Source organism: Lutra lutra, chromosome 16 (assembly GCF_902655055.1).
Source record: "Lutra lutra chromosome 16, mLutLut1.2, whole genome shotgun sequence".
Taxonomy (NCBI): Eukaryota; Metazoa; Chordata; class Mammalia; order Carnivora; family Mustelidae; genus Lutra; species Lutra lutra.
The window spans coordinates 31,493,885-31,520,977 of record NC_062293.1 but is presented as its reverse complement, the minus strand read 5'-3'; the positions used below and the strand labels follow the sequence as shown (position 1 = coordinate 31,520,977).

The 27,093-nt window shown below is 43.2% G+C and overlaps 1 protein-coding gene across 2 annotated transcripts; it reads right to left on the bottom strand.

Moving 5' to 3' along the window:
* Positions 1-1,813: 1,813 nt before the first annotated feature.
* On the bottom strand, positions 1,814-26,304 carry DGKE (diacylglycerol kinase epsilon). Of its 2 annotated transcripts, none has more exons than XM_047705879.1 (12): positions 26,139-26,304; positions 25,182-25,658; positions 15,716-15,875; positions 11,751-11,870; positions 9,792-9,935; positions 9,362-9,519; positions 8,964-9,015; positions 7,733-7,846; positions 6,192-6,263; positions 3,669-3,796; positions 3,326-3,437; positions 1,814-2,960 (listed from the first exon to the last, which is right to left on the bottom strand). In XM_047705879.1, the coding sequence occupies exons 2-12, from the start codon at positions 25,634-25,636 to the stop codon at positions 2,757-2,759; spliced, it is 1,719 nt and encodes a 572-aa protein (XP_047561835.1). In that variant the 5' UTR covers positions 25,637-25,658; positions 26,139-26,304; the 3' UTR covers positions 1,814-2,756. The 2 variants fall into 2 exon arrangements, with proteins under 2 accessions (XP_047561835.1, XP_047561834.1); XM_047705878.1 differs by having other exon boundaries at positions 25,182-25,654.
* Between the last annotated feature and the right edge of the window lie 789 nt (positions 26,305-27,093).

Genomic DNA, 27,093 nt, shown 5'->3' with positions numbered 1-27,093 from the left:
CCATACCCTTCGCCCGGTACTCAGTGCTTAGGCCACTAAGCTGAAGGAGTCAGGAATGCACCTGGCCAGCAAGGGTAAGAGGAATCTAAAGACAGACATGGAGATAGGCTTTACTTCATATATTTCTTCCTGAGAATGTAGAATTTGTTATTATGTTTAAGTCTAAACGATTTAAAATGGAACAGGAAAATATTATGGCAAATTATCTTTGCAAAGTACAGAATGCCTGGTGCTGCTGACATCGCTACTCTAATGTATAACTTGCAAATGTGAGCCTTGTAAACTGACCTTATTTAAAACAAGACCTATGCCTAATGGTTTATTTAAAATGCTGGGTACATGTGCCTAAAAAGTAAATGGACTTTGCTAAAACGGTGTTTTATGATATGGCATTCAGAAATAACTTTCCTAAGTGGAAATGAAGTCTGAATGACTGAATAAAGCAACAGAAGAACCTTCATGAAAAGTGAATGGGGGGAAAAAAACCTCATTGGATTATGAAAATTAAATAAACAATTTGTTTAAATATACGAAGGTGTTATATAGACCTGTTCTAAATCCAATGTAACATTATGGTTAGACTATAGTTTTAACAAAAAAACCTAATTATTTTGATCATTTTAATGCTGATATCCCAAACCATCTACTTTGATTCTACAATTAGCACTATGGAATTATATTACAGATAAATTACAGCCTAAAGCAAAGTGAATTCAACAGTATATTTATAAAATGTGACATCTGTAACAATGCTGACCATGAGTTAAGAAATCAAATTCATTATACTTAAAACATGATCAGTCCATAAATGAAAATCTGTAAGACCCTCCCTTCATCAACCTTGATGAAGGTGTATGAAAAAGGTGAAACAGATTTGTTTACAAAATCTTTCAATACTAGAATTCACCTCCTCTTAGGAAATGGAAGAGGTTAATTTAAGCAGAAAAAAAGTATTTTATATATATATAATGCACTGACTACTGTATCACTACTAAGTTTTTCCTTCAAAACATGGCCTCAGCCTGACGGTGAATGAAATTTAAGTTAATGGATCTGTCATCCCTGAAATGCCATAAACAGATCCTTCAAGGAAGCTAATGTTGTTTTGGAGGATGCATTCTATTCTTTCAGAGACTAACGTCATGAAAGACCACAAAGCCCACAAAATGTGCCATGTGTTAGGAAAACACCAGGCTGGAGGCCCAGTGAGGGAGCAGGCCAACTGACACCAGAAGAGCGCCCTCTAGTGGGGAAACCATGAAACTAGCCCTTCAGTAAGTTCTGGCAGATGAGGGTAAGGTCAGATAAAGAATGAAATGGGAGGGGGGTGGGATTATGGACACTGGGGAGGGTATGTGCTATGGTGAGTGCTGTGAAGTGTATAAACCTGGTGATTCACAGACCTGTACCCCTGGGGATAAAAATATATTCTATGTTTATAAAGAATAAAATTAATAAAAAAATGAAGAAAAAAAAAAAGAATGAAACTTTCAGTTATGCAAAAGTTGTTGTTTGCCAGTGCTTTCATTTCCCTCTTTTTAAAAAATATTGAGTAATATTACTGAAGAAAGAAAATATCTAGATTATATGTCAGAATTAAATTATGGGTTTTAATTAGTCAGTAGGCTACATTTCTGATTGTGACTAGCTGAATTTATGTGATAAACTTATTAAATAAAGCCATATATTGTAAACACTAAACACAAGTATACCACAATGAAGAAAATAAATAAATAAAAAAATATCTCTCTCATTTTAAAATAAATATGATAAAAGCATTTTAGCACAGGATTCTGTCTGCTGATTCTTAACAGAATCCATGGATTCTGTTAAGTACTTTGGATATAAAAGACTACTGTACTTCAAAATACTACAAGACCATTGAACTTTTAGAAGTTTTTGAGCAATTACTATGACTAATAAATTTTCTGCAGTACTTTTTTCGAATTGTTGATACTGTCTTTTTTTCAGGAGAAACAGGTCAACCGTCCAGCTTGAAAACCCTAACTTACAATCCAAAGTGCTCTCAATGTTAACCTTCACCAATTCACCTATGTGGTTGTCTTCTGTCTACACGGGGTCATAAACAATGCTGAATTCCAGTTCAATGTGGTCATTAACAGGGTTAAGCAAGCAACATTTGGGGGTCTGAAAATGCTCTCAAGATAAAAATTACAACAAAAAATTTAAGTATTGTCTTTCTTTAACATTTCTCCTTGTAGGTTTTCTGGAAATAGATCCGCAGGGATCTGCTCCGCTGGGCTGCAGAAAGTTGTCAGAGAAGCTGCAGGAGGAGGCCCGCATGACCCGTGCTGGTTGGACAAATCAACTCCTCTCAAAAAAGCAGGTTCATTTTAAAAATGTTATTGTGTTACCCCTTAAGAATTAAGATGGCAATGATTTTTACACCTACATCTTGCTGGACGTGTAATGTGTCCATCAGTGTGTATTTGAGAATAAGGAATGAGGGGGGCAGGGCTCAGAGCGAGTGCCATTCTCAAACAAAAAGCTCTGAAAAACACCTCACCTTCGAGTAATTAACGTTCTGCGACTTTTTAAAGTTAGTACAATACAACCTGCATGTTTTCCTGAAAAAGGAACAGGCGTCTGTAAACAACCGGAAATTTGGCTGTTTCTGGAATGCTATTTACATAAATGTATCCCCATCATACTACTGGTGAAATTCAGACTAAACAGCTGATAGGGAATTTCTAACTTCTGGACGACCACGTATCTGCTTGCGTGTGGATTTTACTCTAAACTTGCATTTCCTCATCCGTCAACTCGGTTTCCTTTACGTCCTCTTGATCTGAAGTACTGGAGATGTCCTCATCCGTCTGCTCTCCAGAGAAATACAACATCAGTGCGTGTGTCTTGTGAGTTATGGTGACCGTGCAGGGCCCCTGAGCCCACGGCTCCCCATCCACCTGCATTGGCATCATGGAGCACTTCAAAATCAACTGGTTTTTGGGAACAAATAATTAGAACAAAGTCAGTCCCCCAAAGTTTGGAAAGGTCTTCCTAAGTAGTAGTATCCACAGTCCCTTAATGCTAGTTCTTAGAAAACTAATCTGAACCTATTCAGATTCCTCATCAATTGTTTAAGAGATTGTTTCTTCAACAGCTCCAGTCTCTCCACCACCAACCCCCAACGCCCCCGGTCACTCCCAGGCCTTGGTGGAGGCTGAGCCACAGTGCGGCCTATAAAGCACTGTTCAAGGGAAGCCGTAGCGGGCAGATCGATCTTCTACAGATTAGTGGCTTAGAAACGGACTCGGACAAGTAGTCTCTGTACATATGAACCAAAGAGCAACATCTCACCTACCCGCACTGTATGTGCCTGCCCTATTCGAAAAGGGTTTGCCAGCTTCACTTGGATCTGAGCACAGTGGAAAGAGCCGTACACACCAACAACCTCCAGCAAACCATCGTCGTGCCTACAGGTGGGAAAAGGAAACATGGACTACATGAGGAAATGAAGGAAAATCAGCCTGTGAGGACAACTACGTTTTCACCGAGGTGAACAATCAACTGGTTAAATATTCGTATTAATGAGCTATGCAAAAGAGAAAACTGTGAAGAGAAAATATGAACGGTCTACAGAGAACAAGGGACAAGCTGCTTTAAAGGAAACATGACATGCCAAAAGTGACCACAAGTGTACCCACCTGGCTAGAGGGTAAGTCTCGTCTCCCATCCCTTCCCACAGTCTGCAGCCACCGCCCCAGTATCCGATGTTCAGAACTATAATACCTTCCAGGTTGGGCAGTTCGACTCGCTCGCCGTCCAGCTCTAGCTTTAAAGAAATCCGAGCAGTTAGTTACCACGAGGCGTGTGATCTCCAGACAGAGCCACTCAGGATTCACGCCCATGTCCATCCACGCAGGATGGGAGATGCGCGTGGAAGAGACTACTGCCCACCCACCGCCCCCAAGGAATCTGCCTTCCTGTTCAGTGACTATAATATGTTAATTATAGCTTTTTTTTTTTTTTTTTAACCAAGGTAAAATGGCACAGTTTTTGTTAAATCTTAGTATCTTTTCCCAGCCTTTTCTAGTATGCTGTTCCAGTAGCACCCGACACTCTTTCCTGCCCTACTCCCTTCCTCGGCTTCTGGGAGCCGGACTGTCCTTCCTGGGTGCTCCTTCTCAGTCACTACTGAGAGCCCCCGCTCCTGCCTCACGCCGTGTCCTGGGCTCCTTGCTCTCCTCAGGTTGCAGCCTCTGGAGGAAAAACTCAGCCACTGCCACATCGTTACCCGCCGCCTCAGCGCTGACAGCTCTAGGCTGCTGGTCCGGGAGAGGACCTGGGCCGGATATGCGTGACCCGCTGCCCACCAAACACTTCCCACCGACTGCGGCCCCTGAAACTCCTACGCGTGGCGCTGAGCTGACGGGAAGCGTCTTCTCTGCGGCCCCTACGGACTTCCCAGGGAAGAGCACCCCCGGCCCCAGGTGCCTAAGCCAGAAAGCTGGGGGTCATCTTTGCCTTGTTCACCTTTACCCTCCACTTCTAGGTACTACTGTCCCGTCCCCATCACACCCCATCCAGGACACCCTCAACTCTTCCCTAACGTGTTCCTACGGGCTCATCGCAGAGCAGCGCCACAGGCGCTTACAAAATGCAGATACGCCATCCTCTGATGACAGCCCTTCAGTGCTTGACTCGTGCTCAGGATGAAATCCCAGTTTACGGGCCTATACGGCCCCTCAGAGATTTGGCCTCAGCTCTCGCCACTTTCTGTCCCGCAAGCTATGCTCCAGCTTGAACTCACACAAATCCACCGTGTTCTCTCTTACTTCTGGGTCACTGCACATGCTCTTCTCAGCTGAGAACAATTCTCGATTCTCTTTTTTGGGGATGGGGCAGCAAAGCAACGTTTGCTGAGAGACAGTCAAGTTTATTGAATGAGAGTAAAAAAATTCCCAAAGAGGGTGGGGACCCAAAGGGTCACCCAGCCTAGAACAATTTTCACCTCCTTTTGCACTTAGCTATTTCTTATTGAATTTTCAGATTCCCCCTTGTCATGTCTTCCAGAGAGACTGGTGACAGTCACTTTCCCTAGACAGTTTCCCCAGCCCTGGGTTATGCATTGCTCTGACTTACTCTCCTAAGACCGAATACCTCCCTTACCACATTGCCCCTCACACTGTGCTGCAATGTGGCTTCAGCGTCTTCTCACTGAGCTCATGGCGCAGCGAATAGGGAGTAGAGCCAGGGGTTTATCACGGTGTCTCCAGCGCCTAAGATGGCGCCTGGCATTTGGTAGGTGGCTTCACAAATAATTTTTATATAAATAAAATATCAGACGCACACAAAAATAAAGGGTTACACCATGTTTGCTTCACTCTACCAGTGCTATCAGAGCCCAGGACAAAGGAAATATGATAAAGCAGAAGGGAACTGTTTTTATGGCAAACCATGCTGTTCATCCATGCCTCGGCTGCAGAGTCTGTGAGCTCGGTGTTAGCCTGCCAGCCACGGCCCTCCCTGGCCTACGTATCCTCAAGCTCCTCACACTCCTTGCCCATTGTTCTCTCTTTTCCCAAGCTGTCTGCCTGGCTCTTCCCCTCTGACTTAATTTACCAGTTGTAGGCTTCTCTGTATTGATATCTTTGTCAGTGCGGTCACCCATTACAGATTCTTTCTGGAAGCAAGCAAGGACTACGCGCAAGACTCTGCCATCTCGGATACTGCAGCATAAGCACTTGTTAGTATCCTACTTTTACCGCTCCTACATCTTCATTTTGCTTTAGTACGTAAGACAGACAGACCTCGCAGCCATAACAGAAATTACACTCTGTGCTTAAACCTCCTCTAGGGTTCCTGACGAGTCAGGCACTGTGTGAGACTGCTTCGAGTGTGCCATCAAGTATGAAAGGAAGCTGTTCAGCATTAGTTAAACAGACTGGAGGTGGATGAACTTGGGCTCAAATCCTGGTTATGTGTAAATCTGGGCCAATTACTTAATTCCACAATTTTCTCCTCTGCAGGATGGGAATGTAACAGTACCCGCCTTACAGGGTAGTGGTGACGATTTAGGGGGGCAATGTGTAGAAAGCACTTAATAAACTGCCTGGCACACAATAAATACTCCATGTATGTCAACAAAATATGTTAACAGAAAATTCAGCATTTTTGTTAAAAAAAAGTTGATAATCCAGAGATCACCTAAAACTTTAAAAGCTTACCTCAACTTTTTTATTCAGATCTTTACATTCTTGCACCAAACAGTCTTTGGTTCCATAGAATAAGTAAACAGCCTATGAGAAATGGGCAGAAAAGGGGATATTAAAGCAACCTAAGCAGCTCTGGCAGCAAGACAAAGACACTGTTAGCAAAGTTTCCCCGACACGACCGTTGAGCCACGTTTCCTTAGAGCGGACCAGATTCTCGTGGGAAGAACGGGCACTATTACTTTTAAGCTGAATTAGCCCATTTTTCAGGGGGAATGTGAGATAGGAGTGGTTCATGCCAAAATGGTGTATTCTCCCAATTTATCCAAAAAGTTGCATTTTATAAAGAAATATTAAACTTAGAAAAGTCTACCTTTTCCTAATACTTAGGATTACTTACTGAAAGGAATACAGATCAATCTAGCGAACATTTTATAATCACTTTTGAGTACAGAAAGGTTGATGGAAGCACTGAGATGCTATTACTAATCATACAAATTGCAACACTTCCTGCCTTAGTAACTATATTAGTAAGAGGGGACTCTGTTAATTTAAAGTATCTGTAAAATAAGGGGCGCCTGGGTGGCTTAGTTGGTTAAGTGTCTGCCTTCAGCTCAGGTCATGATCCCAGGGTCCTGGGATCAAGCCCTGCATCAGGCTCCCTGGGAGCCTGCTTCACCCTCTCCTACTCCCCCCTGCTTGTGTTCCCTCTCTCACTGTGTCTCTGTCAAATAAGTAAATAAAACCTTAAAAAAACCCTCTCTCTTTCTCTCTCTATATACATCCATTCATCCATCCATGAAATAAAACCAGGAGAAAAACTCTTTTGCATTTAATTTTCACCAATTGAGCAATTGGTTGCTCAATTACCAAAAGTCATTAAAAAAAAAAAAAATCTCAGGGATGTCTGGGTGGCTCAGATGGTTAAGCGTCTGCCTTCGGCTTAGGTCATGATCCTAGGATCCTGGGATTGAGTCCCGAGTTGGGTTGCCTGCTCAGCCAGGAGTCTGTTCCTCCCTTTCTCTCTGCCTCTCCCACTGCTTGTGCTCTCTATCTCAAATGATATAAGATCTTTGAAAAACAAAAATTCAAAATCAAATTTCCACCAAAGGAAATCACCTGTTCTAGAAATTAGAGTCATGAACATAGTTAAAAGCCGTGGTAAACAAACTGCTCCTTCTCTTACTTCATCTGCATTTTGAAGTTTTTTGAAGCTAAAGGAATCTTTTTTTCCACTAATGACTTCACCAAAAGTTTCTCCTGCCTAAATCTTTCTAGTTTTAGTTGCCATTTCAAGTAAGATAAGCACTGCCACCTAAACAAAATGTTCTGTTAAATATTCTCTGAATTATAAAAAGTTTGTCAGAGTTCTAAAATACTCTGAGAAAATACATTTCAGGATCTAATTTGACAGTCTTATGCAAAACAGAGGAGGTACATGCTTCTATAAGTCAGTTCTATCTGAATCTACTTGAAAGAATGCTAGATAGAATTAAACTATTGATTTTTACTGTACCTTCGGTGATAAGCAGGAAATGTTATTTTATCCAACACACCTTATTAAGAATTCTGCTAGAAAACAGAGAGGGTGCCTTCTCACGATGAGCATGAAAATTGAGAGCCATGAGAGCATCAGGTCCAATGGAAAAATAGTTGTTCATGGTGAATTCCTGTGGAAGGGGTAAGAGCAAGTAACACATTATACTTCAGTCTAAGTCTGTGACAAATGTCAAATATGTAAATCTCAGTCTTTATGTTCTTTGTGAAAATTTAATACTTTCTGCATTTTTCACTTATAGCTAATGCTATCCAGTGAAGTTTCCAGAAAAAAAGCTTCAGTTCAAAAGCCGCTAACAATCCATATGAATTTCACTTTGCTGTTCTGGTTAATATGCTACACCACCTCAGATCTTAGCATCGTGTCCCCACCCCACCCTACCCCGCCGCCCACTGGCTCTACTTTGGATCCAGGCTCTGCATGCCTGTGTTCCCCTCACATGCGCCTTGTACTTTCACTGCAACTCGCAGGGTCCCCACTTCATCTATTTCCCACCCTGCATGGACCCCTTGTCTCCATCTCCAGCTGTCTTGCTCCTAAGCACTAAGCCTGCATTTCCAACTCCTGTCCAATGTGCCACAGCCTCGAGGTCGAGATGCACCAAATCAAACTCCTTTTCCTCTTAAACACGAAACGCTTTCTCTTATTTTAAAGTCATTCCATATACCCAGACAAAACAACCAGAAATGTGGTATAACATGTATCTTCTCTCTTCCCCTAATACTGATCAGCTGCCAGGTCTCCCTCAATTCCACCTCTAGAACGTCTCCCGATGGGCCTCCTGCCGAGAGGCCCCTTGTTCTGCCCTTGTGCCAAGTTCCCAGGCTATTTTTGCTCCATCCCCAGAATATCTGCCAGAAAATACAGAGCTGCTGTCACTGCAGTACTTGCTCCCCCAGGATCTACTTCCTCTGCCAGGGGAGTCTTTTGTTTCTTCTGTTGATCTAAATTATGTTTCCCTTGTAAGGACCACCTCACATGTCGCTTCCCCTTGAATCTCTCCTGCCCGATATGTTGGGGAGGCACTGAGCGCCCTTGCTGTTGCCCCCCACAAACCTCTTTTCAGTCTGACTTGGGGTCCAAGAGCTTGCGTTCCTCTTCTGCTCCATGATTGGCCCTGGAGGCAGTAAGCACCAGATCTCTGTACCCCAGCACCCTGCCAGCCCTGTACAAAGGCCACTCCCTCATGGCTGCAGAAACTGCTTGCAACGGAGGCCTGAGACACATACCTTGGGTTTTCTTAAGTTGTAGTACCCTTTATTTGTTACTTGAACCTTCCATCTAAAAAAATGAAAAAAAAGGTAATTACTACCAAATTAACTGCCAGTTAACTATAATTATTACAGTCAAGTCTGGGGATGCCTGGAGATGAGGTTCTTCTATGAAAAGAACATTTGAAAAAATAAGCACATCTAAACAACGATGCAAATTCTGAGATAAGTCCTTAGCCTCACGGGTCCTTCAATCACAGCACAGTACAGCAACAAGATAAAAGGCCAGCACCTGTGGATGAGCACAAGTAATACCGTCTGTTTCCATTACACTGGAGAGCTACACAAGTCTTCATTTTAAACGAAACAATATTCCCAAAGCTCCAGAAATCCACCTTTTGGGGGGTACCACTCACCTGTCTAGTTTAATTGTATCTGCTTCCATCACGTTTCTTAAGACCTGCGTGACCGGGACCTCCCCGGCGTACCCCGTGCCCCAGCCCAGGGTGTTGGACAGATCGTTGCCTGTTCCCAGAGGCAAGACTGCAACCTGGGGAATGTACTTTTCTTGTCCCTAGAAAACGGGAGATACAAGTTAGATTTTTCTCTTCAGACCACCTGTAGGCTCATAGTATTTGGTCAAACACATAGACCGAAGCAAGAAAGACACCAACGTAACAACTGCACGTTGTTTTGCTGAAGGTTATAGGAACTACTTAATCATGAGATTCAAAATCAGCAATGTCTTCTAACAATCCTCTGCATAATACAAAAGAGAACCCGAAGACCGCCTCACGGGCTCAGAGCTGCTGCTGCGAGAGGCACATAGCCCTTCAAGACCGATACCTTAACCTTCATCTCATCCACCGCGTCCAGGACCCAGCCCACTGTGCCGTCGCCTCCACAGACGAGCACCCGGGCTGAGTGATAGGGAAGAAGAGTGCAAAGCTGCAGGGCTTTGATGGGGGGAGTTTTAGTTACATCAAAAACCTAGAAATGAAAGAAAAGGAAAAATTATTTCTATCCAGCACCAACCTGCACTCATGAGGATGCTGTCTTCCAGATGAGTACAGACACAGCAGAAGGACAGCTCTGGTTACCATGGGTCTCACAATGCGCCAGACTCTTGACGTTCCTTGAGGCGCAGCCTGACACTGACCCTGCTTACAATGCATGAGCCTCGTTCTGGTGACCCGGAAGCAGAGGCGCGGGAAAGTTAAGTGACTTGCCCGTGATTCCCCCAATAATTACGTGCTGACATATAAATTCAATCCTATGGTGTATCTATTATACAACACTGCCTCCTTCCTGTTCACAAGAAACCAGAATGTGCTAAGTTCATCTTTAACCAATACTTCCTACTTCATACTAGATTCTTCACATCCATTACTAGTGCAACTGAGTGCACGTTTCTGGAAAACAGTTTTGCAATATGCATAAAATGACATAAAGATGCAAAGATCCTTCATATCTGTAATTCTGTAAATGATCTAGGAAAATATTTCAAAAAATGAAAACGCCTGTTTATAAAGGTGTTCAGTGTGGCCTTATTTACCGTTGCATAGTCGTAGAGACAGACTCAACCTCCAATAGCAGGAGACTGGGTAAACATGACATATCTGTTCAATTAATTATCTGCATTATTACATGTATAATTATCACATGTAATGTGATAATTAATAATGTGAATGTCCATCACACCATGGACAAATATCCTTTAAAATAAAAAATACAAATTTTAAATCTGGATTATTACTGTAATGTTAATATGGAGATGCAGAGACAATGAATGGAAAGAACACAGACAAATGAAAACAACAAATGTATTTGTGTGGGGAAACTACAGGTGATTTTCTTTCCTTTTTATTATTTTTATAGTTTCCTTAAGTTGTACAATGTTGAAGGGGAAAAATACAAACTGGAAGGAAAAAAGTGAACGCCTTTCTGCTCGTTGCATGGGTTATTTATAAACATTTCTCAAAGCAGAAGCTGCTACCATGTAAACTCAATGGTATGATCCTTTTATTCTTATTTTTTTAATTGAGGTATGATTCACATGTAACAAAATGTTTATTTAAAATCAGCCCATTTAAAATGAACAATTAAATGATTTTTAGTAAGTTTACTGAGTCGTGCATCCACCGCCACAATCCAGGTTAGAACATTATCCGTGCTCCGAGAAGACCCCTTAGGGCCTGGGTGCCTCAGGCAGCCGCTCCCCTCCTGTCTCTGGGCACCTGCCTTTTCCGGACAGGTCCTGTAAGTGGAGCCACACTCTCTAGGTCCTTGCACCTGGCCTCCTTCACCCAGCAGGTTTTTGAGGCTCACCCTTGGTAACATGTACGCATCAGTACTATGTCCCTGCTTATCACTGAGTCATATTCCCTTATGTGGGGACAAATTTGGTTTTATCAATTTGCTGGCCCATGGACCGTTGGGTTGTCTCCACTTTTTGGCTATTATAAATATTACTGCTATGAACGTTTGCATTAAAGTCTTTGTGGGACACATGCTTTCATTTCCCTTGGGTTGGTGGCTAGAAATGGGATTGGCAGGTGGTATGGTGAATTTATGTTTAATTTTTCAAGAAATTACTGCACTGTTTTCTAAAGTGGCTACACCATTTTATATCCCCACCATGAGAGCACCTCTTTCTCCAAATATTTGAATGGCTTGATATTTCTTAAATTCTTTCTATAATTGGAGGTCTACTGTTTTAAAACATTAACCACCATTACAATGAGGGAAAATGAAAAGCTAAACATGACAAGATTACCACAGAAGGAAACTTTTCTCTTTAGTTACCTGGACTGGGTTTAGGAGGATCCTAAATTCTCCCAGCAGCCCTTCTCCCATGTTAGTTCCACTACGAGAGTTGGCCAGGATGATTAATGGTGTCCACTGCTTTCCAAGCTTAGAGGCTAGCTAAAAACATTAATGTGAGTGAAAAGGGTTTAATATCTCAAAGATGTTGAGGAATACCATTTTCATTTCCTGGTAACAATAGTGCTGTAAATTTGCTGGGAGAAGAACCATGATCCCAATACAATGAATACAATATGTAAATCAAAGAATTCCCAGAATGGAAAGTGAACTCAGAGATGAATGATTTAACTTGCACTTACTGTATTAATTCTCTTCTCCATTATTCTACATAAGTCACTTGGTGATTCCTGGATACTTATGTAGGAAAAACTAATAAGGTAGCCCATTCCACTAATAACTCAAATTGTTAGCAAGTTTTGACTTAAATGGAGTTAAAAATCTGTCTTTCAATAACTTTTCTTCATTGTTCTAATTTGCTTCCTAAAGCTACCAGAAATAATTTTACTTGTTCTTCTATAGAATTTGTGCTCAAACACCTGAAGCATTAGATCTTTTATCAGTCATATCTCCTAGGTGATCCATTTTAAGTTCTTTCAACTGTTCACAGAATGAACACAGATTTTCTCTGCTCTCTTACCTTGACTGTCCTTCTCTGGATGTATTTTTTTTTTTAAAGATTTTATTTATTTATTTGACAGAGAGAGACACAGTGAGAGAGGAAACACAAGCAGGGGGAGTGGGAAAGGGAGAGAAAGAGCAGACTTCCCACAGAGCAGGGAGCCCAAAGCAGGACTCGATCCCAGGACCTAAGCCGAAGGCAATTAACAATTGAGCCACCCAGGTGATCCTCTGGATGTATTCTAATGTATTTCAATTTGCAAGTTTTTTTTTTAAATTTTATTTTTATTTGACAGAGATCATAAGTAGGCAGAGAGGCAGGCAGAGAGAGAGGAGGAAGCAGGCTCCCTGCCCAGCAGAGAGTCCGATGAGGGGCTCGATCCCAGGACCCTGGGATCATGACCTGAGCCGAAGGCAGAGGCTTTAACCCACTGAGCCACCCTGGTGCCCAAGTTTTTTTTTTTTTTTTTTTTTTTTAAATTAAAAAAAATTTTAAAAGTGGGGTACTCAGATTCAAGAATCCAGATTTACACAAAGGCCAAAGTAAAATGAAATTCATGTTCCTCTAACCCATCCATTTCTTTCTTTGCCCCTTCTCCTTGTGGATGTGAACATGAATGGAGATGTTCCACAGTCTTACTTAGTGATTCTCATTCCTAAGGATCTCAGATTGAATTTAGATATGTTAGGGGATTGTACATTTAAAATATATGTATCATAGGGGTGCCTGGGTGGCTCAGTGGGTTAAGCCTCTGCCTTCAGCTCAGGTCATAATCTCACGGTCCTGGGATAGAGCCCCGCACTGGGCTCTCTGCTGGGCGGGGAGCCTGCTTCCCCCCCACCTCTGCCTGCCTCTCTGCCTACTTCTTTTTTTTTTTTTTTTTTTTTTTATTTGTCAGAGAGAGAGGGAGAGAGAGCGAGCACAGGTGGACAGAATGGCAGGCAGAGGCAGAGGAAGAAGCAGGCTCCCCGCCAAGCAAGGAGCCCGATGTGGGACTCGATCCCAGGACGCTGGGATCATGACCTGAGCCGAAGGCAGCCGCTTAACCAACTGAGCCACCCAGGCGTCCCTCTCTGCCTACTTCTGATCTCTCTGTCAAATAAATAAAATCCTTAAAAAAATATATGTATCATAACATTAAACATAATGCTTTAAAAATTTTTTTAAAGATTTTTATTTATTTTAGTGAGAGTGTGAGCATGGATGAGCTGGGGGCAGGGTGGATGGGGGAGAGGGACAAGCAGACTCTGCGCTGAGTGAGGGACCCGGGCTTGATCTCATGACACAGAGATCATGAACTAAGCCAAAACCAAGACTCAGATACTCAAATGACTGAGTCATCCATGTGCCCTGATGTTTTTAAAATTTTAAAATGCCTTTTTCAACTATTGACAGGATGGGAGAAGATATATGCAAATGACATATCAGATAAAGGGCTAGTATCCAAAATATATAACTTATCAAACTCAACACCCAAAGAACAAATAATCCAATCAAGAAATGGGCAGAAGACATGAACAGACATTTTGGCAAAGAAGACATCCAAATGGGCAACAGACACATGAGAAAGTGCTCAACATCACTCGGCATCAGGGAAATACAAATCAAAACCACAATGAGACACCACTTCACGCCAGTCAGAATGGCTAAAATGAATGTCAGGAAAATGACAGGTGTAGGTGAGGATGCGGAGAAAGGGGAACCCTCCTACACTGTTGGTGGGAATGCAAGCTGGTGCAACCACTCTGGAAAACAGCATGGAGGTTCCTCAAAATGTTGAAAACAGAGCTACCCTATGACCCAGCAATTGCACTACTGGGTATTAACCCAAAAGATACAAACGTAGTAATCCAAAGGGGCACCTGCACTCCAATGTTTACAGCAGCAATGCCCACAATAGCCAAACTGTGGAAAGAACCTAGACGTCCATCAACAAATGAATGAATAAAGGTGACACACACACACACACACACACACACACACACACACACACAGGAATATTATGCAGCCATAAAACCCCCAGAATCTTGCCATTTTCAACAATGTGAAAGGAACTGGAGGGTATTATGCTAAGCAAAATAAGTCAATCAGAGAAAAACAATTATCATATGATCTCACTGATATGAGGAATTACAGAAACAAGACAGAGGATCACAGGGGAAGGGAGAGAAAATGAAACAAGACAAAACCAGAGAGGCAGACAAATCATGAGACTCTTAATCTCAGGAAACAAACTGAGGGTTGCTGGTGAGGACAGGGGGTGGGGGAATGGGATGGCTGGGTGATGGACACTGGGGACGGTATGTGCTATGGCGAGTGCTATGAACTGTGTAGGACTTATGAATCACAGACCGTACCCTTGAAACAATACATATGTTAATTTAAAATAAAATGCCTTTTTCTTTGGTAGGATACTAACAAAGATGACATTTAAGATATAAAATCCTAATTTGGAAAAGACACAAAATTAAATTTCAAAATAAAATAGTTCAATTGGGGCACCTGGGTGGTTTTTCGGTTAAGTGTCTGCCTGTAGCTCAGGTCATGATCCCAGGGTCCTGGCATTGAGCCCTGAGTCAAGGGTCCTTGCTCAGCAGGGAATCTGCTTCTTCCTCTCCCCCTGCCCCTCTGCTTCCTCAGATGTTTTCTCAAATAAATAAATAAAATATTTAAAAAAATAGTTCAATTATTTTGACATATTCAGTAGGAAATACAGGCAAATTTTTATAGTTATTTCTTTTATAACAAAGACTGAGAGATGCATTTATATCAATTTCCAAATACACACATAACTGCAAAGTGTCGCTGACACTTCAGTGTTCACAAATTGTTTGTAAGGAGTAGCTAATGCAAGGTAAACTTATCTCTGGGCACCCTTCATAAAGTTCCAAGTAGGAAAATTATGTTAGAACAGTGTGTGAGGAAAATCCATGTTTTCTTTTCACGGATAGTAATAATGAATTTCAAGGCTGGCTGTTTAGGAGTCATCTGAAGACCTTAAAGGAATACAGATTCCCAGGACCTGCTCTAGACCCACTGAATCAAACCCAGTGAGGGAACCGCACTTGGGACTCCGCATTCTCAAAAAGTTCGCCAAGTGACTTAGATGCAAGTGGGGACTGGGAAACCGGTAAGAGAACATTTCCAATTTCCCTTTAGACACGAAAGGACTCAAGAGCCAAACTCTGAGGCACCTCCCTGAACACTAAGCAGGGCTCTCCGACCTGCTGTAAGGCTTCCTCCCTCAGTGCCCTGTACATGTCACACTCTGACTTAAACGGCTCTATGAAAACCAGTTACATAAGGAAAACAGAACTCTGATTACCAGTGCATAATCCGTTTTTTTGTCTTTACGCATCTGATTAATAGATGTCAAATAACTTGGTGGGATGATGAGGTTTCTGAATTCTCCAAAATCACATTTTTCATTCTTCAGGCTACTTTTCATGCATTCATCATGTACTGTTTTCTGACACCAAATGCACCTGAGGGAAGGAAGAAACAAGGACAATACTTCATTTTAAACCATAACTTTAATGATTTGTAAACGGATCATTCCTGTCAAAAAATTACTAGTGATCTCATCACCATTGGACATAAGATCTAGCAATTAAAAGATTTATAACTCTCTGCATAGTGGAAACAAACAATCAAGTCTGAACATACCTGGCACTGTAATCTAATAGTGGTTTTTAAAGTGTGCCCCAGGGCTTCCCAGAATCCTTTCAGATGACTCTGAGGTTAAAATCACTTTAATAATAAGGGACTTCTGGGTGACTTAGTTGTATCCCTTTTTTATTTTATTTTTTTTTAAGATTTTATTCATTTGTCAGAGAGAGAGAATGCACACAAGCAGGGGAGCGACAGAGGCAGAGGGAGGAGCAGGCACCCCGCTGAGCAGGGGGACTGATGCGGGGCTTGATCCCAGAACCCTGGGATCATGACCTGACCCGAAGGGAGATGCTTAACTGACTGAGCCACTCAAAGGTCCCAAGCTGTCCAACTCTTGGTCTTAGCTCAGGTCTTGACCTTGGGGTTGTGAGTTCAAGTCCCACACTGGGCTCTGCATTGGACATGGAGCCTACTTAAAATTAAAAAACCACTTTAATAATAATTCCAAAATGCTATTCCATCTTCCTTCTCTCAAGAGTGCAGATCCAATGCAGAAGCAGACAGGAAAATCTAGGTGGCCTCTAAACCAAAAAAGTCAAACTGTCGCTCCTCTTATTAAATTTTCATTAAAATATTTTGTTACATTACTTAAAAAATATTAAAACAATTTCTCATTTTTTTAAAAAGATTTTATTTATTTATTTGACAGAGATCACAAGTAGGCAGAGAGGCAGGCAGAGAGAGAGGAGGAAGCAGGCTCCCCGCGGAGCAGAGAGCCCGACGCGGGGCTTGATCCCAGGACTCCGGGACTATGACCCGAGCCAAAGGCAGAGGCCCCAACCCACTGAGCCACCCAGGCGCCCCAACAATTTCTCATTTTTAAAAAAAGATTTTAGGGGCGCCTGGGTGGCTCAGTGGGTTAAGCCGCTGCCTTCGGCTCGGGTCATGATCTCGGAGTCCTGGGATCGAGCCCCTCATCGGGCTCTCTGCTCAGCAGGGAGCCTGCTTCCTCCTCTCTCTCTGCCTGCCTCTCTGCCTGCTTGTGATCTCTCTGTCAAATAAAGAAATAAAATCTTTAAAAAAAAAAAAAAAAGATTTTATTTATTTATTTGACAGAGAGAGAGATCACAAGTAGGCAGAGAGGCAGGCAGAGAGAGAAAGGCAGAGAGAGAGAGAGAGGCTCCCCGCTTAGCAGAGAGCCCAATGCAGGGCTTGATCCCAGGACCCTGAGATCATGACCTGGGCTGAACTGAGCCACCTAGGTGCCCCACAATTTCTCAGTTTAATGTGTAACATGGTAAATGTCAGTAGACATAATCCACATAAACAAAAGTGGGTCTAGAACAGTGTTTCTGTATCTTAATTGAAAACCTCTATGACCATTTGTGAACACTCTAGTAAATATAGCACAACAGTCAATTTCTTGTTGGCAGTTAATACAAAACTAGTCTATGCGTTTGCATTCGAAATACACACAGAAGACATTTCCATTCCATTCAGATGTGTCTCTCTGGATGGGTGTGTGGGAACAAACAGGAGTAGAGCTAGAAAAGGTCCTGGGTTTCCATTATTAATCTGCTAAGAATTTAATCCACTCACAGACAAGACAGAGCTGACCCTACAGACAAAAGCAGGCCGACAGAAAATAATGGTTATAATTAAATGAATTAAAAAAAAAAAAAAAGGATAAAAGTCTTTCGCCCAAGGTCAACCCTTTTGGACTTCTATTTTAAGGTTGTTTTTTCCGGTGGATGTTCAGATTTGCCAAGTGATTACTTCTATAGGCTCAGGAGTCCTGTTTACTGCTGAAAGAAGTGTTATCTGCACGATCTGTTAGAAAACTATAAAATAACTTACGTACATTTTGTTAGTACTTGTTTTCAAACCAAGCCTGAGAAACCACAACAGACTGCTTACACCCCAACGCTCCCACCCCTACCTACCGCGTGCACCAGGCACTTGCAAACTGGGTACTGTTACTGAGAATAACCTGCAAGGGTCCCTCTGAATTATTTCACACTGCTGTCCTCTGGGAAAAAAAAGTAGGGCTGAGGGATGAGAAGAACATTTCCCCTTTCATTCTATATTCTTCCGTATTGCTGTACTACCTGTTTCTAAAAACCAGAATATATTGATAAACTCCCTGTATAAACTTTTAAAATTGTATTTTAAATAATATCAGTATATCAAAAAGACATAAAATAAAAATCATCCAGAGACAGTTCCTCTTAACTTTTGGATGTACCTCTCAGTTTTATTGTGCATATACGCTTGTGTTTCAGGAGAGATATGATGTAGATGGATCTGAACAATACTTTTCTTTCCATGTTATCAGGAATGTTGTCCTATGTCATTGAATATTTTAAGAAAAAAATATGGTTTGTAAAGAACGTATATAGTACATCACATGGATGTACTATAATGTATTCAATCTTAAAAAATAAGACATTCAGATAATTTATTTTTCTAAGTATAAAAGACATGATTAACAACCATAAACATAAATGAGATTATTTCTCTGGAATCCTATAAACCAAGTTACTGACTCAAAGGGCATGCATTTTCCCAAGATTCTTTTCTTCAATAATTTTTCTGAGTATAGTGGACACATAATATGTACATTAATTTCAAAAATACAATAAAGTGGGGGCGCCTGGGTGGCTCAGTGGGTTAATGCCGCTGCCTTCGGCTCAGGTCATGATCCCAGGGTTCTGGGATCGAGCCCCGCGTCGGGCTCTCTGCTCAACAGGGAGCCTGCTTCCTCCTCTCTCTCTGCCTGCCTCTCTGCCTGCTTGTGATCTCTGTCTGTCAAATAAATAAATAAAATATTTAAAAAAAAAAGATTAAAAAAAAATACAATAGAGTGACTGATATATGTCTGTCCAGTGTGCTTGCTGTCAATGGAGATGTTCATCATGGCTAACACTTGCTTATCCTGCACATTAGTATTTTAAATTTTTTGATAATTTGATAGAAAACTTTTTTTGTTTTAATTTGGAGGTCTTTGATCACTAGGTGAAACTGAATATTTTTCTGCCTGTCTCTGTGAATTGATTCATGTCCTATATTCATCTTTTACTAGCTTTTAACAACTGCATGCACTTTTTATTGATGTAGGATATCAACCTCTTTTCTGTCACGTTTATTGCAAATTTGTTTCAGTTTTCTTCTAAATTTACTTTTGAATGTCCTTTAGTTCATTTTTTGATAGATCTCTATTTCCGCTTGTGGTTTATTTAAATGCTGTTATGCTTTGAAGTCCTTCACTATTTCCAAACTAGACACTCAGTTTTCATCTCTGTCATTAATTTGGTGCTTCTTCTGAGACAAGAGGTTCCAATGAGAAGCTCATGAAAGTGTCCAGGTTTCTTGGAATCTTAGCCATCCGTGAACTAAGAGCCCCTGCTTTAATCCACCTGCTGTTTATCTTGGTATATAGTGCGATATGAAGATCTCGCTTTTCCCCCCAAAGAGGACCTGTCCTAGCATGATTCATAAAATAATCTTTTCTATCCCCACTGATTTGGGACACCTTTATCATTTACCACATTCTCATAAATTTCACAAAGATTCTGTTACCTAAAATGATGGCTATTTTCAGTCTTTGCTCTGTAAAGGTAAACCTAAAATGCTTGCTAGTTGTGCAACATTATACTTTTCCTTACAAATTTTATATTCAAAATTGCGACTGGTCTCTTTATGTATTTTTGTAGTAACTGTTTAACCTGATCTAGATTTCAAACCTGATGGGAAAATAAGACATTACTAATAATGTCTTGATAGTTTAGTTTCAGCAATCATGTCATTTTGATTAATTGCTTATCTTTTTACTTTGCAAAACTTTAAACCTACACAGAAGTCAAAAGTATAGGGGCGCCTGGAGGTTCAGTGGGTTAAGCCTCTGTCTTTGGCTCGGGTCATGATCTCAGGGTCCTGGGATTGAGTCCCTCGCATTGGGCTCTCTGCTCTGCGGGGGGGCCTGCTTCCCCTCTCTCTCTGCCTACTTGTGATCTGTCAAATAAACAAATAAAAATCTTAAAAAAACATATAGCAAAATGACCTTCACTCTGACTCTTAGTATTTTTCCCACAGTTGCTTTATGTTTCAATGTGAACTCATTTATTGCTGAATCATTTGAAAGTATTACAGACATTATGAGATTTCACCTTTCAATACTTCAACAAGTATTTTCAAAATACAAGGATAGTCTCTTTTTTAAAATGCTTTGCATTAGAATTTTTTTCCTACAGTAAACATAGGTAAGTCTACCACCTACATTTCAGCATTAATATCTTACTGTAATTGCTTTGTTACATTTCTATCCATCCATTAACCCACCTAATTTTTGGTGTATTTCAAGTAAACTGTAGATATCAGGATACTTCCTAAATGCCTCACCAAGCAGGCATATCATTACCTAGAGTTCATCATTTATTTTCTTTCTTTGCTATAAAATTTACATGTGATGAAATGTACTAATTAGTACATTTGCTGAGTTTTGACAAATGAACACTTTCATGTAACTAAAACCTTTATCAACATACAGAACATCACCATACTATGTGCCATTCTTGTACAGGAGTATAACTTTTATTTTTTTTAAAAAGAAGCTTTAAAAAAGCTCAGTGGGTTAAGCCTCTGCCTTTGGCTCAGGTCATGGTCTCAGGGTCCTGGGATCGAGCCCCACGTGGGCTCTCTGCTCAGCAGGGAGCCTGCTTCCCCCTCTCCCTCTTCCTGGCTCTCTGCCTACTTGTGATCTCTCTCTCTCTCTCTGTCAAATAAATAAATAAAATCTTTAAAAAATAATAATAATAAAAATAAATAAATAAATAAAAAGAAGCTTTATAGGGACGCCTGGGTTGTTCAGTCAGTTAGGGTCTGCCTTCAGTTTAGGTCATCCCAGAGTCCAGGGATCGAGCCCTGCATCAGGCTCCCTGCTCTGCAGGTGTCTGCTTCTCCTTCTCCCCCTACTTATGCTCTCTCTTGCTATCTCGGTCACTCTCTCTCTGAAATAAAATCTTAAAAGAAAAATTAAAACAAAAACAACAACAAAAAAAGAAGGGGCTCTTGGGTGGCTCAATAGGTTAAAGCCTCTGCCTTCGGCTCAGGTCATGATCTCAGGGTCCTGGGATCGAGCCCTACATCGGGCTCTCTGCTCAGCGGGGAGCCAGCTTCTTACTCTCCCACTCCCCCTGCTTGTGTTCCCTTTCTCGGTGCGTCTGTCAAATAAATAAATAAAATCTTAAAAAAAAAAAAAAAAAGAGCTCTACAAGGGGAAAAAAGAAACTACTGGCAACAATGCTTATTATTTTCTGTAAAGCTACCTGTTGGCGGTAGCTCTCTTCTTTAGTTTGCTGGAGGAGGCGGCAGAACTGTATGTAAGGTTGAGATGGTCGTGTTTATTTCCACAAAAACAGGGGTTGGCCAACTACAAATAATAAGTCTGTCACCTGATTTTATGAATAAAGTTTTATTAGACCACAGCTACCCCCTTCCATTTATGTACCGTCTAGGGCTGGTTTTGTACTATGATGGACAGTGAGTTAAGTGAGGGTCTGCAAAGCCTAAAATACTTAGTTTTGGCTCTTTATAGAAAGTTTGCCCACCTCTACTCTAGAAGATGATCTGGTATCTTTCACTGTTCCAGATAATGAATAAAATGAATAAATACTTAACAAGAGAACACAGCAACATAAAGTTTAAGATCAAAGCCAAGACTAAAGTGGCCCATGTAATTAACCAGCTCAAAGTCAGAAGCTTTGTTTCATTAATCAGTGTGTCCGGGGGTGGGGGGTGGAGGTTGCGGTGAAGGGGAAGGGATAGGATGTAATGAAGAAAAGGTCTTATCAGTAAAAAGGCACCTTAAGTTTTGTTTTTTTTTTTTTAAGATTTTATTCATTCATTTGACAGACAGAGATTACAAGTAGGCAGAGAGGAGTCAGAGAGAGGAGGAAGCAGGCTCCCTGCTGAGCAGAGAGCCCGATGTAGGGCTCGATCCCAGGACTCTGGGATCATAACCTGAGCCAAAGGCAGAGGCTTTAACCCATTGAGCCACCCAGGTGCCCCTTTTTTTGTTTTTTTGTTTTTTTCTTTTTAAGATTTAACTTATTTATTTGACAGAGAGCCAGAGAGGGAATGCAAGCAGAGGGGAGTGGGAGAGGGAGAAACAGGTTTCCTGTTGAACAGGGAGCCCAAGGCAAGGCCTGATCCCAGGATCCTGGAATCAAGACACGAGCCAAAGGCAGACACCTAATGACTGACCTACCCAGGCACCCCGCACCTTAAATTTTCTTAATAACAGATGAGGTTTTCTTAACAATACTATGAGGAACAAGGCTTATTTAAAGAATGTAATGAATACTTCTAATACAATTCCCTATTTTAGTTAGAAGAAAGACAGGAAGAAAATGAAGACCAGGGAAGGGGTGTTAAGATACTAGGTGCAGAAACACATTACAGAGATTGGGGGTAGATTCAGGAATATATACATAAGAGAAAAAAATCTACAGGGAATGTAGAATCTGGTACAGTGCCTGGGCACAAAATAGATGCTCACTATGTAAAAATAATGACCGAATGAGTGTAAGTTAAAGGGCCTTTGTCACTTATTCTGCAGAGCTTAACTGAGCTGCAGGTTTTAAAATCAGTTATCACATGAGTCTTAATAGTTCTCTTAAGTCTCATACTTAGATCGTGATATAGACATGGAAGGAGCCCTTGCCAGGGCTGGATAAAATCCAGAGAGGGACAGTGTGGCTTGTGTTTAAAGGTTCTAAATAGGTATTTATTTAATTTATTTTTCTGAAATATCTCATTCCTACAGAAGGTCATAGCAGACAGCAATCCTGCATAAAATTATTGGCTAAAATAAATCAGAACACTGCAGAACATTCAGGACACTGTGCTCTTTTCTCCTGGGAATAATAAACACTTCCTAAATTATACAGAGGTAATTTCTACCATGGGTGAGGGGTTCTAGTATGCTGGGAAGAGACTGCTCATTAACTGGTAAGAACAAGGAAAAGATCATCACATTTACTGCATACAAAGGGGAGGATACAACATTAAGGATGGAGGCTGATGTTGTAAAAAGTACATAAATACAGCAGTCATCCCCCAACTTTAGAATTATCTGCAGGGCCTGCTAGAGCCAGAACTGCTGGTTTCCAGGCCAAGTTTCTGATTTAGTGGGTCTGGGGTGGAAGTAGGGTTGCCAGGAAAATAGAAGATGCTTGATTAAATTTGAATTTCAGATAAACAAACAATTTTTTGGTATAAGTCTGTCCCAAATATTGCAAATGATTTATTTTGTTCACTAATCTGGCAAACTAGAATTTGCATTTCTAACAAGTTTCCAAATGACGCTAATGCTGCTGGTCTAGGGAACCTACTTTGAGAACCACTGAAAAACAGAATGTTATGTCATCATCGAGAAGGAAAAATTGGGGCCTGGGGGTGAGTAGAAGATCAGGTAAGGGTTCCTGGAGGAAAGGGCACCAGACCAGTCTCTAAGGATGCCTAGCAGCTAGCCAGGGGAGGAAAGCCTTGAGAAAGAGAAGGGCAGAAGAAAAAGCCTGGTATTTTAAGGAAGGCACAGCCAGCTTGGCATTACGGGCACATCAAGTTTAATGCCAGTGGTAGCAGGTAAACCTGGAAGGGCAAGCAGGGTCTGGAGAGTGCATCAGACCCTGGGTGCCATGGAAAGCACTTGAAGTTTACAACGGAAAACCATCAGGGTAAGTGATGGGAGCAAGTGAAGGGGTTTACTCAGAGCAGGGACTGGGTCAGATACACTTTTCTATTATTACTCAGGCAGAGGATCAGAGCACTAGGATTATCTGTTAAGGAGTATGTGAAGCAGTAAAGATATTTAAGGAAGCCATTTTTATCTAATTCTTCAGACACAAAGAAGGGAAGGGAAGAAGATGCAAGTATTGTCTCTTTCCAACTAACCCCAGTTTTTGAAGACTAAAGCTTACCTATAGAGAGAATTATGAAATTTACCTAAAGACGCTGGTAACCTAGCTCTCACTGATGCCAAAAGAAGAACATCTAAATTCGAAAGATACCAAATAAAAATCAGTGGTTATAAAACTCTGTAGTTGTTCAAAATTTTTGAGTCTAAAGCTGATGTGTAAAACTGTTAAAAATAAGATTTAAAAATAGGTGTTGACCTAACAGAGCTCATGCTAAGTTAAAAAAAAAAGGTGGGGGGGGGTTGAAGTAAAATAAAAAATAAAGATAAAAAAGTAACTTGTCATCCAATGTCAGCCTGCTATTTTAGTTTCTAAACACATTTAGGGCCCTTTCTGCTTGTCAGAAATAAAACTCATGACAATGAAGATGTCCAGACCTAAGGCTGAGCCAAGGGTAGGATGTTGGTATGCCTATCTCTATACTGGGGGTTAGAAATTCCAGACACAGGTCTATCTTACCACCAAGTAAAATTCTCTCAACTGTAAAATGAGAGCAGATGATCGCAGAAGCAGCTTCTCCTAATTACCAATCTTTAACAACAGCCAAAGGCGTCTTCCCCTATTTTCAGACAGTATTTAAGAACATTAATGTTTCGTCTGGTGTCCGTTATTTAGAAGCCACTAAAATATTCTTAGCTTAACCAAAGACTCTTGTCTGAGATGCTACATGTCCTGGAAGGCCATCTGGCAAAAGCAGAGTCCCTCTAAGTGCTGTCTTTCACTACAGCACCAATATCTATATTCCAAAACAATGCCCCCAACGCCTCTAGAGAACCGCACTCCCTTTCACTGCCCATTCATAATACCACTGATCCCGAGGAGGATCAGTTTCCTGAGTCTGGGGGAAAGCTAATTTGTCCATACTTCCATTCTCCTTACTTCAAATGGAGATAATCAACAGGAAGGAAACCTAAAACATAACACACAGTGGCTATGAAGTGTGTAGCACTTAGAGACCTTGGGATCTAAGTGCCAAGTTTCATTACCCAAAAGGGCAGCCTGGCTGAGGAGTGGGGGCTGCATGTATCATCTGTGCAAATGACTACTGCAAAACTGCCCTGCCTGTCCAATTCCACGGACGTTTATGAGCTTGCTTCCTTGAAGTGGGCAGTTTAGGCCATTTGCAGAGATCAAGGCAGGCGCCTCCGCCCACTCCACGAAATCCTGACTCCGACGCCGCCATCTGGGGCACAAAGGGCTTACCTGGAATCGCAGAGCTTGGGCTGGCTGCCGCACTGCTGCTTACAGACCACGCAGTAGCTGCACAGGGGCACGTTGCCCCGGATCCAGTGGTGGGGCATGGCGTCCAGGGCCCTGCCGTCACTCTTGAGCATGATCTCCTTGCACGGGAAGCGCTTGTCGGCCTTCTTGAGGCAGCCCTCGTCCACGCGCAGCCCGCAGCAGTCGCAGAAGGCGCCCAGCAGAATGTGCTGCGCGCACACGCAGCAGTAGGTGGGCTGGCTGAACAGGTCCGTGTCGCGCCAGCCGTGCTTGCTCTTGCGGAAGATGTCCCTGCGATGCAGCTGGCGGCGCGACCGCTGCAGGCTGCACCAGAAGGTGATGAACACGGGCAGCAGCACCGAGCACAGCGTCCACAGGACCAGGTGCCCGTCGGCAAACAGGCCCTCGTAGGGCGCCGGCCGCTTCTCCGCTTCCATCTCGTCCGAGGCCGATTTCTAACTGAGAGAGAAACAGGCGGGGTCCACCCGGGGCTCGCGGTTCCCGACCGCCCTCCGCCTTTCAGGGGACACCGAGGGAGCCGTCCGCGCGGGTGGCCCCGCTGTCTCCCAGGAGACGCGCTCGCCGCGTCTACCCAGCCGCTCGACCCCGGAGGCTCCCGCCGAGCCGCGCCGAGGGGGCGGCGCCCAGCGCGGTCACGCTCCGCCGGGCGCCCGGCACAGGAGAAACAGACAGGCGGCCCTCGGCGGGGAGACGACCGCGGAGCTCGGCGCCCTGAGCTCTGCGCGCGATGGCGCACGTGGGCCGCGCGGCGTCGGCGGCGTCCGTGACCGTTAGCCCGGGGCCCGCACTCCGCGGCCTCCCGCAGCCGCTCGGGCCGGGCGCGGCCTCCTGCAGGCCACCGCCCCCCCCCCCCCCCCCCCCCGCTCACCCCTCTCCCGAGGCCTCGCGACCGGCCTCCGCCCTCCCCTCGGGCCCTACCTGGCGCGGGCGGCGGCGCTGCTGCGGGGCCCAGGGCTGGGGCCGCCCTCGCGCCGCCGCGCTCACAAGCGCGTCTCCGGTGCCTGCCGGGGCGCCGACGCCAGCGAAAGAAGCCGCGAGTCGCACGCACGCCTAGCCCGGCGGCGCGACCGCGGGCGGGGGCGGGGCCTGCCGCGCGAGCCCCGGGGCTGGGCGGAGGTGTGAGGTGGGACGCTGGGGCTGACGGACCTGGGGGACGGGCCTTGGGGGAAAAGGGTGGAGCCGGGAGGAAGGAGATGGGCAGTGGGTGTGGCTTAGGGAGAACAGTGGGCGGAGTAACAGTAAGGTCGGGGCGGTAGAGAGTACGCGAGGTTGAACTGCGCGAGCCTGTAACCATGGAAGTTCTAGCATGAGTGATTTACAGCAAGCTTGTCTATGACCTTCACCTTCCCCCACCTCCCTCACTGTCTGGCGGAAGTGGGAGCCCGCCCGGTTTCGAACGATGGAAGGGAGAAAACCGAAAGTTTTGAGAGTGTTACATGCTAAAAGAATGGGACAATCCAGGTAAAAAATGGACAAGATGTCACCTGAGTGCTTGCCAGTTTATTAAACGCGTTGGCTTATTGTGGTCCACGCACTCTGCCAGGAGCCCCAGCCCTCGCAGAGTGCCGGGCGTGTTGTAACAAGCCTGACAAGAAGCGTTTATTTAGACCTATTAATAATGGCTTACTGCATCCCCGGTGCTAGGCACCAGGCTGAGTTTAGCATCCCCATTTTCCAGATGAGGAAAACCAAGGCATAGACCGGTAGAGAAACATGTTTGATGCTCCAAAGTCAATGTTGGGACTGAGATCCCTTTTAGCTGGTCATCCAGGGGCACCTGGGTGGCTCAGTGGATTAAAGCCTCTGCCTTCGGCTCTGCTCAGCGGCGAGCCTACTCCCCCCGCCCCTGCTCCCCCCCCCCCGTCTGCTTCTC